This window comes from Parasteatoda tepidariorum, chromosome 2 (assembly GCF_043381705.1).
Source record: "Parasteatoda tepidariorum isolate YZ-2023 chromosome 2, CAS_Ptep_4.0, whole genome shotgun sequence".
Lineage (NCBI taxonomy): Eukaryota > Metazoa > Arthropoda > Arachnida > Araneae > Theridiidae > Parasteatoda > Parasteatoda tepidariorum.
The window spans coordinates 55733608-55748201 of NC_092205.1; the positions used below are offsets into that span (position 1 = coordinate 55733608).

Consider the following 14594-nt stretch of genomic DNA (forward strand, 5'->3'; position numbering starts at 1 on the left):
GAAATGAAAGTATTATATATTAGAATTATTTCTTTTCAAACTCTTATAGATTATAAAATCTTTTGCTTAATAGTACTTAAATGACTCAAACTATAAAAATATATTTTGAAAGTTATCTAAGCTTTCAATAAATTAGATGAATTAAAAAAATTATTTCAGTAATTTCTGTAAGTGCAGAAACTTTTTTTATAAATTCAAAATATAAATTATAGATTACATTTAATTTTTAAGGACCATATTTAACTTTTAATTTTACTACTGTACCTGAAATAATACTGTGCAAAAATACATTATTATTTCAATCTTTCTAGTGATTAGTGCACTTTTTTTGAAGTGATATGTTTGTCTACGCACGTTTTTGCTTAAATAATTATAATAATTATCTCAATCTAATTAAGATTTACAGAAGTAAATATATTGAAATTTTATTTAATTATCAAGTCCATTGAAAAGAGCAAATATCATTGCATTGCTTAGTTGCTAAAAAAGATGAACCTAAATTCATAGAACAGTCACATATATTCATCTTCGATTTCATTCATGTTATTTTTAAAACTCACGCGCATCTTTTCAAACGAATAAAATACAATTTCAAAGAGGTAAAGATATCATCTAATTGTAAATGTCAAACTCAGAATCTACTGTGTTAATATAGATAGGAAATTAAAACATTTTCTATCGTTAATATTATGCACGATTTTTTAATATTTATTCGGGGGGGAAATATTGCGCAAGTGGAAAAAAATGGAATGTTTATGGAACAAGGAGAGAACATCTATTCTCAATAAATTGTTTTTAATATGTGACCTTGAACAACAAAAATACTCTCAATGAAATAATCTCCATTTCTCAAAATGCCACCCACATGTTAACTATTGAGCATCTGCCTGTCCCCCGTTCTATTGTCTGAGAAACATCTTTTTCTTTCTAAGTTTCCAGGAAATATTTCTTTCCGTGCCTTCACAGCTTGCCACAATGTAATTTACTACTCACAAAATAAATTATTTCCCTTATTTTGAAAAAGACAGGATATCGAAATCATTTCAACCTTTCAGTATTGCTTCTTCCACAGGCAAAATGGCATTTTCTGCCTCTTTGTTTATCTTCAGAAATATTGATAATATATTTCGGGGTCTGTCATTTTAAAAAAATTTAACAATAGCTAATTCCCGACACCAGAGGAAAGGACCACACAATTACCAAAGTAAATGCATGCTTTGCATTCAGTATGTCAATCGAGCTTGTATGGATGTGTCTGATAGATGACTTGAAACTTTCTATTTTTAATGTATTAGTTGTAAAAGATTTCAGATCAACAGATGCTTTCTTTTGAACTGAACTTTGTAGCTTTTAACAGAAATAAAAATAAGTAAAACTTCTAATTATATTGTAAACAAATTATCAAATCCTAGAATAAACATTATCAAATCTTAGTCTTTTTTAATATTGGATGCAATGAAACATTTAGCATACAATATGTACCGTTATTGAAATTTTAAAGATATCAAATCTACGAGAATTTTGTTTTGAATTTCTTTTATTTTTTAAATTTATTTTATTGATTTTTAATGTGACATAAAATTTTTAGACAAAGATGGGCGTGAATTTTTGTTACGAAAAATGACAAGTTCATTTTCTAATAGAGAAAAAATAAAGACAAAATTGATTACAATTATATACACAGAAACTGCCATATGCACGTAATCTCATAAGTATTAGCTACATTGCTTTGTTCTTGTCACCAGTATTTTTTGTTAAAAAAAAGGAAAAAAACTAAATATTTTTATAGTTAGGTGCGAGAATGAGGAATAAATAATGTAGTTAAATGAATAAGTGATAAGTTCTACATACGAAATATTATTACAGATTATTTTCCCGTTTATTAAAAGGGATTAAATAATTAATATTAAACTTATTCAATTTTGTCCACAAAACAATACTTCAAAATTAATTTTATGTAATAAAAATATTAATGATTTAAATATAATTTTTTATCTCTTATGATATTTGTTTTCAATTTTATAAGAGTGTACTTCATGCGATCTTATAGGACATAAACAAGTAAAATAGTTAAACAAAATCTGAATAATAAAAATTTGCATTTGGTATCACTTTTTAAACCGATACATGAAATAAACCTTCAAAATATTAAAAAAAAATTATGCCGTTAACTGTTTTATTCACATCTCATTTCAAACAGTTTTGAAAGCTTCTTTTTTTAACAATATCTAATAGTATAAATTTGTTTATAACTTTAGGACAAGAATAAAACTTCAAACAAGATTCTATTTATCAAAGTATTGTGTTTTTCCCCCCTTTTGTAGCGGTCTATTTATAATTTTTCAAGAACATCAAAATACACCTTTTAAAAAAACAAAAAAATTTCGAACAATATGTAGAATGTTTGCTTCTTTTATAGTGAAATTGTTAATATACTTAGAAAAAAATTATGCATAAAGGTTTCTTTTATCGAAGTTTATTTATAATCCTTCAAGAATCTAGATCACTAATAAACACCCTGTTATTAAATAATAGAAATTTTAAATAATTTAGTAAAAAAACTTGCTTGTTTTTTAGAGAAATTGTTAATATATTTAAAAAAAAAACGTTTAAAAAATTATTTTTTAGACTTATTTTGCTTACATTAGAAAAAAAATAAGCCAAAATATGTATAACTATGCCAAAAACAACTACTGGTCTACAACCCTGCTTCTTCTCTCCCCAGGAAACCTGAGGTACAAATTGCAACAAAATATTTCCTATTCATAACTTTTTAAAGTAGTTACCTCCCACTGACTTAGTGGGGGAAGAATTTCCGTAAGAAAGCGCCGTGGTAAGAGGAGAATTTTTTCATCTTTGTTGCCGTAGCCAAAAGGTTAAAAAAAAATTCTGCAGAAAAAAAAACATTTTTCGAGAAATTATGCAGAAAGGAAAACCAAATGAAAAATCTTTCTGCAAAGATAATGTGTGCTTTAAATCCATTAGCAAATATAAATTTTTGGCTAGAAATGCTCATATTTTTTTGAAATAGATCTTTAAACAAAGATACAAATTAAAACTAAAGACTAAAAACTTAACTTTCAATAAAAACTAAAATAAGATAACTGTAACAATAACACTTTCACACGTGATTGGAATTATAGATGAAAGAGAAAAAAAAAGAAATCGAAAAATAGCTAAAGAATAGCCTTTTGAAGAAATATACATATTCTATTCATTGAATTCGGTTGCCCTTTTCTATGAAATTAATTGAATTTAGTTCCTTTCTATAAAATAAATTGATTTCAATAAAAATTTAATATAATATGTAGTAGATAAGAAGTGTAATTTTATTTTTTGCAGAAGAAAATAAACTGAGCTTTTGAGGGGCCATGGTGAGTTTAGTTATTTATATCAATTGCATTGATAATAGTTCAATTATTCTTTAGTACAAAATTAAAAATAACCATGACTTAAAAATTATATATAAATCAAATTTAGTATATTTTTTCAAGTTACTGTATGTAATCTTTAATCTAAAAAAAAAACTTATGACATTTTGTCCATCTTGTCTTCTTTAAATTAAATGGCAGCAGGTTTTTAATTTTCTCAATCGCAAAATTTTATAACTTTTTATTGTATATAAACTGCAAACTCATAAATTACATTTGGACATAGAAAATATTCCTCGAGGAGAAAAAATTTTTAAAATTTGAAAAGATTTAAATTTTTTGACATCGTGAGTCAGCACCTCTGTTTTGAAGTTTTATTATAATGCAAGTTTTTTTTTTCAATTTATTAAAATTATCTTATCTTTTGTGCATCCCTCTTGTTAAATAACACAAATTGCTTACTTTTTATGTCTCTCAAAGAAATAAATAATTACAAAAAACTTTATTTTTTTAAAATTTTAAAAAAAAAAAAATTATATTTTTCTTAGTAAAAAGATAAATAGCACTTTCAATCACATTTCAAATTACACAAATTGTCCTGATATAATAGCACCTGTGATTATTGAAGATTTGGGACGACAATCAACCTTTATGTCAGCGGGCACCAATTGTATATCATGTCTTATATTTTTGACAGATAAATTCAGATGTCCAATATAACTCAAACACTTTTTATTCTTTACACTCTGGCACATTTTTATACTTCAATATTAATAACTTAATCCATTTTGATGTATTGTGTAAGGGCAAACAAATTAAAAAATGGGAAAAGAATAATTGTTTTATTATTCCTGGATTCAAGTATATTTGGAATAATTCGATGAACTGCAGTGGAGGATTGATAACCTGTTATATTAAGGACCAACACCTGCTTCAGAAGAGCAATGCTTTGATAAATCAATATTTTAGAATAATTATAATGAAGCAAATAAAAACTATAAAGTGGCTTTTTGTCATATAAAAACTGACTTAAGTGCAACTTGTAATTTAATTATCAGGCAATACAATTTGGATACCTGATTTTAGTGGCAGGCAGAGGATTTTGGACCAGAAGAAAATATAGCTTTAACGATAACATTAAAACATACATACATAACAAATTTTCAAGCAAATCTTCATCCTTGTATTAAAAGTTTGAATTCCCAAGTTTTATTAAATATAACCAGGGGTCACTCTAGTCCAAATTTACTACCATTTAGTGGTACCTTCACAAATTCAACTTTAGGGAAAACAGTAGTTTCACATAATACTTTTTTTTAAACTTTTATTTTTGTATGCCATAAGAAACGATAAATTCATAATTTTACTATATTTTGTGTTGATTTTTTAATATAATTATTATTTTTCAAAAATTAAGTCTAAATTTTCACAAAATAGGGACCTTTCAGAAAAGCCTAGACAGACCCCTGATAACTTTGTTTAAGCTTTCTTTATGGGATTAAGAATCAATAAATGTCTAATTAAAAGCTTAAAAAAAAATAATCACTTGACTTTGATAATACATAATTTTACATGAAGAAAAAAGATAAACGTGATTTTTTTTTTGATGGATGACCTAAATGACTAAAAAATGATTCTTATTTACCTGGTATTGAACAGAGCATTAACAACTTTGCTGCCACTCTTGTCCTCATCTTAGTTTTTAACTCTCTTTCAGGTGTGGGTACAGCAGGAGCTCCACTAGGCCATAAATTTTCTCTACAACAACAAAATTTATGATTGTTTAAGGATATTACTCACACATTGATTAATATTTAAAGATCAAGAATGAAGAATTAAAATTTAACTTTTAAAATGAATAATATAGTCATAATTTACCTAAATGATTTAATGTATTCTGCCATCTGCTCAGCAGATGTACTTTTTTGAACAAAATCTACTATTTTCCTGCAAAAAATATAATTTAATTAAGAATAACAAATGCTGGCATAACAAAACTAATTAATTTGATTAAAAACTATTCATCATTTTAATGTTAATAAAAATTAATGATTTTAATATAAGGATAAAAATGATTAATCAATGATAGACACAAAAAATATATGATTTGGATTTTATACTGAAAATAAACAAGAAAATATATGGATCACAATACAATTAATCAGGAAAAAATGTATCATACTGACACAGAATGCAAAATTGTTTAAGAATTGAACTGCTGATCACATAAAATATTTAAAATGGTTCCCATTGACTGTGGCAGAAATAATGTATTTAATATTTTGCTTTAGCTATTACATTCCAGCAAGAATTACAAGTATTTTCAGGACCAATTTTGTTTAATTCAGTCTCGTAATCCAAGCTTATTCTATAAATGGTATGCAATATTAATAAACTTGCAAATGATTATTTTAATAATACATTTAAAAGTTTTCTTAAAAAATAAAAAAATTACCTATTTATAGCATCACCGTATGTTGCATTAATGATTTGACGGAGAAGAATCACAATTCGCTTTCGAAACCATTGGTCTTTGCTTTTTAGGTCAAACACTTCATCCATTAGAAGAATTAAAATTCTAAGTGGAATGTTATCTTCCCCCTAAAAGTCAAAGCAATATTGAATAAATCTAGTAAATAAACATATAAGTTTTGTTAGAAGAAAAAAATATATGCTAAAGCTAGAAAATTAACAAGCACACATAAAAGAAAGGAGAACATTAATATAAAAATCTAAAAGTAGAGCCCATGGAAAAAATTGTACTGAAATTCTCTCTCACACTATTTCCCACTGAACAACATGGAAAAAACTAGTTTTTTTATGTAGGAAAATCAGAATCTGAAAATTTGGAAAAAACAAAGACTAATACTCAGATAGTTATTCGAAATTTTGTACCAACTGTATTTCAAAAATTAGCTTTTTCATAGGAATAAAAATTTATATAAAAAAAAAAGCATAAGAAAATTTAGAACCTGAATGGTGCAGTGTGAATTTGTTTCATAAATTTGTGAAAAAATCTAATGATATTATTTCCAATTATAATTATTTAGGGTTTTAACTATAATTACATAGGGTTCTAATTGTAATTATGTAAGGTTGTTTTTCTTACAAATTATTTTAATTACAGAAACAATTGTTACCAAATAAAAAATCATGATGCTACGTGTGAAATATAAGTTGGATTTTTTAAAAACTTGGCAATTGAGCAGTCTTTACAACTTGCAGATCGAAACGTTTAAAAGGGCACACCATCGGAACCATGCTAGAGAACTCATTTATCAAGATCATTTGTGAGCAAATAAAAACAAAAAAAAAGTAGGTCCTTTTTTGCAAAACTTTCAGCTGGTATCTTTCCTAACACTTAGATTTTCCTACAATAATCAATGGAAAAATATTACTTAAGCAAGGAAAATTGTATTAAAAAAAAGTGAACAAAATAAAAGTGAATCTATTTGTTGTTTAGTTATTATAGCAAAATTATACGTAAATACTTATATAATAATCCTATGATAATTTTCCCATCTTTATGGAACTTTCAACAGTTAGCTTTCCTGAAACTCAGGTTTCCCCATAATATTGCAAAATGGGAGAATAATGAGTAGTAAGGAAGTTTCTGAAAATTTTACTCAAAGGCTCAATGCAAATTGTCATTTTACAAAGACATTTAATAACATAAATGTCAAACAAAGACATAAGACAATAAATCGGATACACATAATTTTAACTCCTTTCCAGACTAGAGAGTTATCATGATAATCTAATGCAATTAGTATAATTCTTTCTTTTTTAAAAGAAATCATTTAATCATTAATCATTTAAAGAAATCATTTTTGTACAAAAATAGTAACCTTATTAGCATGGTTTTTCAAAGCTGTTTTGCAAAGGAAAATAAAAAAGTTACAATTTAAGTGTCTTACACTTGTAGTGAATGTATAATTTTAAACAATATATATAATCATGCCATGAAGAATCATCTAGGCTTTAGAACGGAAAAATAACTTAAGTATTTTAAATGTCATTAAACTTCTTAAAAAATTGCCTATCGGGTGACATTTTTCCACCCAGATGAAAATTATCAATATCAATGCCCTATCTCAGTTTTTAGAAAAATTTATGAGCCCAGATAATGCAGCATTGGAGTAAGTTTTAAATGTTAAAAATTTGGTCACAAATGCTTTTCAATTTCCCAAAAATGTGGCTTTTCTCCATGTTGACTTTTCGGGTCATTTTCAGAATAATCACAAGCAGCACTCGCTATAGATAGGCTAAATTTGATCTAACTGCCAAGAGTAACTGTTGAAATCACACAGTAGTTATGAAAATAGCATATTATTTACAACAAAAAAAAATCATTTCATGTGATGGAGCCCTTAAAAAAGAGCCTTAAGAGGTAGTTTTTAGAAAATATTTATGGCACATAAATTTACAGAAATAATAAAATAACATTAAAAATATCAAGAATGTTTCACAAAAAATTATGTGTTTTACTTATATTTCAAATAATCTAAATATCTTTATTTTCAATTATCTAAAACTTAAAGTTACAACAAAACCATAATTAAAATGTTATTGCATACTAATGCTGAATAAAACTGCTCTAAGAGCTTCAAGATTAATAACATTGTACAGTGTATATGATTTAGTTATATATAATTGATTTTATTAAAATAAGACTTTTTCAAAACATTTCACATAACTATGATGAAATAAATTAGAGTACTTCTTCAATTGTGGTAGAGATCTTTATTTCTGGTATTGGCTGATTAACGGGCGATGATCCTCTATTTCCCAACACTTTTACAATCCCATCCTTAAGGCCATCCATGAAAGAATCAGGAACTTGCTTTACCATATGACCCACAGATTTGATGGAAGAGGACAATGGATTTACAAGTGCATCAACCTGTAAAAGTAGGAATATACTGCAATTGTGAACATACAACATTAAGTAAACTAAGCGTATAATAAACCTTCATAAATATATAATAATAATAAATAATAAACCTCAATAACGCAAAACAATATTTTCAGTCAAAATACTTGTAATCCGAAAAATAAAAAAATAATCTTTTATGAAAGAAATGCAAATATTGTTCAAAGCAAATAACAATAGATATTTTCCTTAAGGGTATTATTTTTCTAATTTTTTCTGTAATATTACTATATAATGTCGTTGCCGAGTGGAAGGATCAAAACAGGACTTGGGCAGAGAAGGAGAGTACAAAATTTATTTATTAATTATTAGACAGATAACAGCTATAAAAGTGGTCATGAAAAAGTTGTGCCCCTCGATATGAATTAGAGAAAATCTTGCAAAGTAGATCCGTAAAATGTTTCAGATTAGGGAATAAGGGAAATCTTTGTAATTGTAATTGGTTTATTAAATAGGTCGTATCATTCCCACAAAGAGCAAAGGGAAAAATGTCTTACTTTTAAATATTGCATACTTGAGCCAATAATAGATTAAAGGACAGGATGTGAATTTAGAAGTGTGAGAAAGTGTTTCGATTAGAATAATAAAATAAAGAAAAGGATTTACAGAAAAGAAATAACATAAAAAGATCAATTGAAGCTTTTTATGTTACATATATATATATATTTAGGTTTAAAAATTTTTTTTATTTAGCTATGAGTGTAATGTATATAAAAGTCGAATCTAGTTGTATTTCTATTCTTTGCAATTTTAATGATCCAGTCATATTTAGGAAGTCTGTTAAAGTGTATTTAAATTTTTTTTCTTTCACATTTTATTAATATTTATAGATAATTCACCGGAGCCATATTATTTGTTTTGGTTTTAAGGGCCATTCGCATTGAATTCTATTGTCCTAAGCATACATATGCAGGTTTAAAAAAATGATATAATATTCAAGCATGATTTGCAATTATNTTTTTTTTTTTTTTTTTTTTTTTTTTTTTTTTTTTTTTTTTTTTTTTTTTTTTTTTGTTAACAAAACAACTTTCAATGATGAATAATAGTTTCTCATAGATCTGAATAGCTTTAAATAAGCACAAATTTGAAAAATTCTTTTTTGAAACTGAGCTGTATTTCATAAACATTAATTATTAAAATGCTACATATAATATTTTGACTTGAATTTATACAAAATATTGAAAAAAGTAGAGAAACATGTTTAAGATAAATTCTGAGTCAAAGGTTCAGCCAATTTTTATGAAAAGTGCCTAAACTTTCATATCACACTTAGCATAGAGAATAAAAATTAAAATGAAAACAAATGCAAAATAACAGAACTCACCTTTTTAGCTAAAGGTTTTCTGCCTTTTTCATACACTTTAGGCTCCAGGAATTGCAATAATGCAGTTTTCAACCCGGGACTGTTTACTAAAGTGTCAGGATTAGTTAAAATCTGCAGATAATTACACAACTGACCTGTGCGTTTTTCTAAAAATTGGGGGCTCAAATTATTAAAAGTCTTCTTACCAGGGAACTGTAACTGACTAAGGTGAGGAAACTGAAAATAAAAAAGAGCAATTATAACAATAAACGAAAAAAAAACTTTAAAGCATACATAACAATCACAATGAGGGAAAATCTGTAATAACTTACACAGTGATTCGAAAATAACGAGAAATTTAGTTAATAGCTAGCAACAAACTTTAAATTGCTCCATATATAACAGATGATGGGGAACAAAATATTTCACAGTTGCAATAAAAGTCTTAGAAAATCTCTACTGCATTTATTACCATTTGTCCACAGATTTTATGAAATACTATTCGGAAAAAAGGCTGCAAAATATTCCTAAACATTATTGAATAATGATAAATAATGTTAGTATGGACTGTAAATGACTTGTTATTGCAGACTCTCAACCAGTTAAATTTTTTAATCAATTAAGCAAACTCTGCAGCAAATAATGCTTATTTCAATATCATAAAAATCACAAATAAGGGAATTTCTCAGACAATGTTTTTCTCTAATTTTATATAAAAAAAAAAAAGAAAATACATTGATTGTAAAAATATTTACATGCACACAAAAGTTTTTTTTCATAATTTTATGATACATAACCTGCACTAAAAAAATTTTCCTTATTGTTTTAAAGGCATACAGTTTTATAATTTTGCTAACAAACCAGCAGCATATTGAGAGATAGAATTTCTTTCCATTTTTAATAAGCAAAAATTTTCACGCTTTAATGGTATGAAATTTAAATTAAATAAATTGTTAATATGATTGTAGTTGAGTAGTATCTGTTTTTTTTACACAACAATAAAATTTTCAGATACATAAAAAACGTAAAACAAACTATTTTTTTTATTAGTAACAAGACTATGCATGTTTTAAATCAAAATTATAAACAATGTATTTGAATAAAATTTTATTTTCATTAAAAAAATAATGAAGTAAATAAAGATTTAGAGATAATTACAAAAAAAAAAAAACTGTTTATCATGAGACACAGTTTTTAACAACTACAGACAAAAATAGCCACTCTGAGGAGCAATTCACTTTTAAAGAAGTATGATTATTTTGAATGCTTTTCTCAATTCAATTTCAAACTTTTAACACTAGGCAATTCATGTTTACAAACTTCATGTTTAAATAAAAAAAATCGTTTCAAAGTTATAATAGTATTAATTAAAACAAATATCAAAATATTTTCAAACTATAACAGCCAACTGAGCAAAATATAAGTTAGTTATTAAAAACTTGACCTTGATAAGCTTTAATTAAATATAAACTTATCGTAACAGAACATTAAATTACTATAGTTTCTAAAAAGGTAAACAAATTTAAAAGAATTCTACATCAAAACAATACAAAATAAAATAAAATTATTCATCTTACTTTCTGAATAATTGCAAAATGAAAATCCCGAAAATCACTATATCTTCTGATAACATTCCATTTATCTTCAGAGCCTGATGGATCTTTACGACATACTGCTATAGCATAAACAGCAAATGTTGAACCTGATTCATTTGTGATACCTATGGAATAATATGGAAACAATATACTACAACAATATATCCCAAGATTGATAGATTTTAAAATTATCAAGTAACTGCAAAATCCGACTATTTTGCAGTTACTCGATATTTCGTAGTAAATTAAATTACCCTGCATTAATAGAAAAAATACTTTTGGTTTCTGGCAAATTTTTTTTAAATTTCTCAAGAAATAATTAGAGGATTATTTCATAACTTTAGTGGCATTTATATCATACAATTTCCCACATTAATCAATAAATTTTAAAGCTTTCAAAGGTTTGAAGACTAGCAATTAGTTACAAATGAAAAAAGTGTTTTTGAACACTCTAGATCAGAAAATATAGCAATTAACTTGTAACTTTTATTGATTCCATTGGTTAGTAAATGCAATAATTGTACAACATTTCATAAACCTAAGCAATATCACATTATTGCAAAATAAATAACATGACTGAAAAGTAATTACATCAATCACTTTCTATCATTTGACAATAGGGTATTTTTAAAAATCTTCCAATACATAGTTAAAACAAATACTCCCAAAATATAAATAAATAGCATTAAACTTTATCAACAAATTAATTATGCCAAGTTTGATAAACTTTTAAAGAGAAAATTGATATACGACTAATTTTTTTTGCATTAAAGTTTAATTTTGGTTAATTTTTATACATTTTGTAAACAGCTAAATAAATTAAAAACAAAAGTAAAACAGATATGTAATTGTCATTAACACTTTTTCCTCTATCTAGCGCTCTGAAATTCTAAAAGCTGCATAGAAGCTGCTCTTTCCTTTAAACAAATGAGCAAATTAAAAAACAAACTCAGTAAAAGTGGCAAAATATCTCTTTTTCTAAAAATTTATTAGCAAATAAAACACTAGCAAGCAACTATAAAAAATTCAAATTTCAAGCACCTGATCAGAGTCTCTATTAATCAATCAATAGATTTTAATTTTATTAGATTTTTCACATTTTGAAACTTGCAAGATAGAAATTTTTCTGCAGTTTGAAAATAAATGCAAAATACTGCATAAATAAATCTAAAATACTGAAGAATTTATAAACATTTTTAAATAAATTAAAAATAGATTGAGAATGGAGGATCATATAATATGAAATTGGCTGAAAATTAGTAAAGAAATTATTGCACAGAAAGAAAATGATGCACATTAAAACAAAATACATTGGTTTTGGCATGCATTATAAACATATAAAACAAAACAAATAAAAAAAATACATTGATTTTTCAAACTAAAACTGTTCTCTAATTTATGTATTTAATACTATGAAACAAGAAATAAAAATATTATTACAAAGATTCTAAAACTTCGTCACAAAAAATACTTAGCAATTATTACATATTAGTTTATTGCAATAACTTCACGCCAAGATTAGAAATGTTTATAATCAATTAAAAAGTTATCGATTTTTGCAACATAAAATACAACAGGTGTATAACAGATTATCTATACATACTCCTTAAAATCACAAGAAGAAAAATGTTTAAAAAATAAAAATATAGAAATCTTACAAGATTCTATCCAAAGATTCAAGACACACTAACATGTTATTTACAGTTACTATTTCTTTTGCTATTATTTTACCCAATATGTATTTAAGAATTAATTTTAAAAATTGATTAATTTTCACAAAGAAAAATACAACATTTATATAAGAAAAAATCCATACCCGATCCTTGAAATTTATAAGAGAAAAAATATTCTAATAAATAAGAGAATGTTAGTCAAAATTACAAGAAATTATGTAACAAAGGTGAAAAATTTATTTTAAATTTATTAGTTAGACATTACACTTCCACATTAATATAAAAAGAAAAAAAAATGCCTCATCATATTTTTATTCAATTTATGCAATCCCTGAAAAATAAAACATTTCAATGAGTTCTTTAAAAAAATGCAAGAAATAAATCAGCAATCTAACATACTTTCAACATACATCCCTTCATATGCATCCGCGTTATTTTTCACACATTAAGAAATAAACTTGAAAAATTAGATACTAAGGGTAAAATATTCTTACTCAAAACAAATTTAAATTATCTATCATTTTTATGACAAAAAACAAAGATTTTCAAATTCAATCACAAATAGAGAGATATTATTTCAATATAAAATAAGCCAATATATTTTATTTTAACATTTGATTAATAAAATACAACTTTTTTCTTCATACACGCCAGTGATTAGTAGATTAATTTTTTTCACTCATATTTATCAAGTTAAACTGCGAAATAAAATCAGAAATATAAATTCTGGCACTACGAAAGGCAGTAAAAGTGATATCCTAGCCTTTGGAGGCAAATTTAAGGCAGTTTTAAAAAGCTTTGCACATGGTGATACAAAAGATATAATAAAAGAAAAAAAGTTGGGAAAATATTCCTTTAAAAAAATTAATTCCTCTATTCAAGCAATTTTATAATAACCACCATAACAAATTAAAATAATAATAAATATCGACGCAAAAATATTTTTATACTTTATAGAATTAAAATAAATTATTAGAATAGCATGAAAAAGCAGCAAAAATTTATATTTGACTAAATACTTAACTGTTTATTTTACTCCCACATGCGATTTCAGCTACTTAATATGAATAGTACATATTTTCAAATAACATAAATTTATTTTTAAAACTAAGTTGTAATATATCATAATTTGTTACAAAATGTTAAGTACTTATCTTAAAGCAAAGAAATTAAAACTGTTTTAAACAAACCTGTGTTGTAAATTTGTGCTGATATTTCACAATCTTCAGTATTGATTTCATCTGACAAGACTAATGATGAAACAACACTTTGAGAAGCATCTGTGACTGGATAATCAATACCATAATCTTCTTGCTCTAAAGAATTAAGACTAATGCTATCTGATAAAGAAATATCATCAGAGCTCTGGAAATAGAAATTCACACATTTAATGAAATCATACACCTAAAAGCAAAATTATTAAGAACATATAAGTGTCATTTACTGAAAATCGAAAATAAACAAAACATATAATAACTACGTTTAAAAAAATGGATATCAATAAAAATGTAACTTATTCATCGTACAAAACTCTCATTGTGAAAAATAGTCCAAAGAGTATTAATTATTAGTTTTTTTTCATTTTAATAATTCTAAATTTCAGTCCAATAAATGTTTTACAAAACTTGATGATATAAAAATTACAAATAGGACCATCATTCTTTAACTGGAATTTTACTAAGAATTTATCAAACCCCTCTGAGTTGCCTAGAAATAAAG

At 25.3% G+C, this 14594-nt stretch overlaps 1 protein-coding gene across 5 annotated transcripts in view; it reads right to left on the reverse strand.

Annotated features, from left to right (window-relative positions):
• Positions 1-14594, reverse strand: part of LOC107457469 (sorting nexin-13) — a 47019-nt gene that overhangs the window by 11403 nt on the left and 21022 nt on the right. For all 5 annotated transcript variants that reach the window (XM_043045160.2, XM_043045162.2, XM_043045158.2 and 2 more), the window contains 7 exons: positions 14066-14240; positions 11185-11327; positions 9629-9844; positions 8092-8274; positions 5827-5972; positions 5250-5318; positions 5017-5129 (listed from right to left, as the gene is read on the reverse strand). In XM_043045160.2, coding sequence (XP_042901094.1) covers positions 5017-5129; positions 5250-5318; positions 5827-5972; positions 8092-8274; positions 9629-9844; positions 11185-11327; positions 14066-14240 — 1045 coding nt within the window. The remainder of the gene's footprint in view (positions 1-5016; positions 5130-5249; positions 5319-5826; positions 5973-8091; positions 8275-9628; positions 9845-11184; positions 11328-14065; positions 14241-14594) is intronic.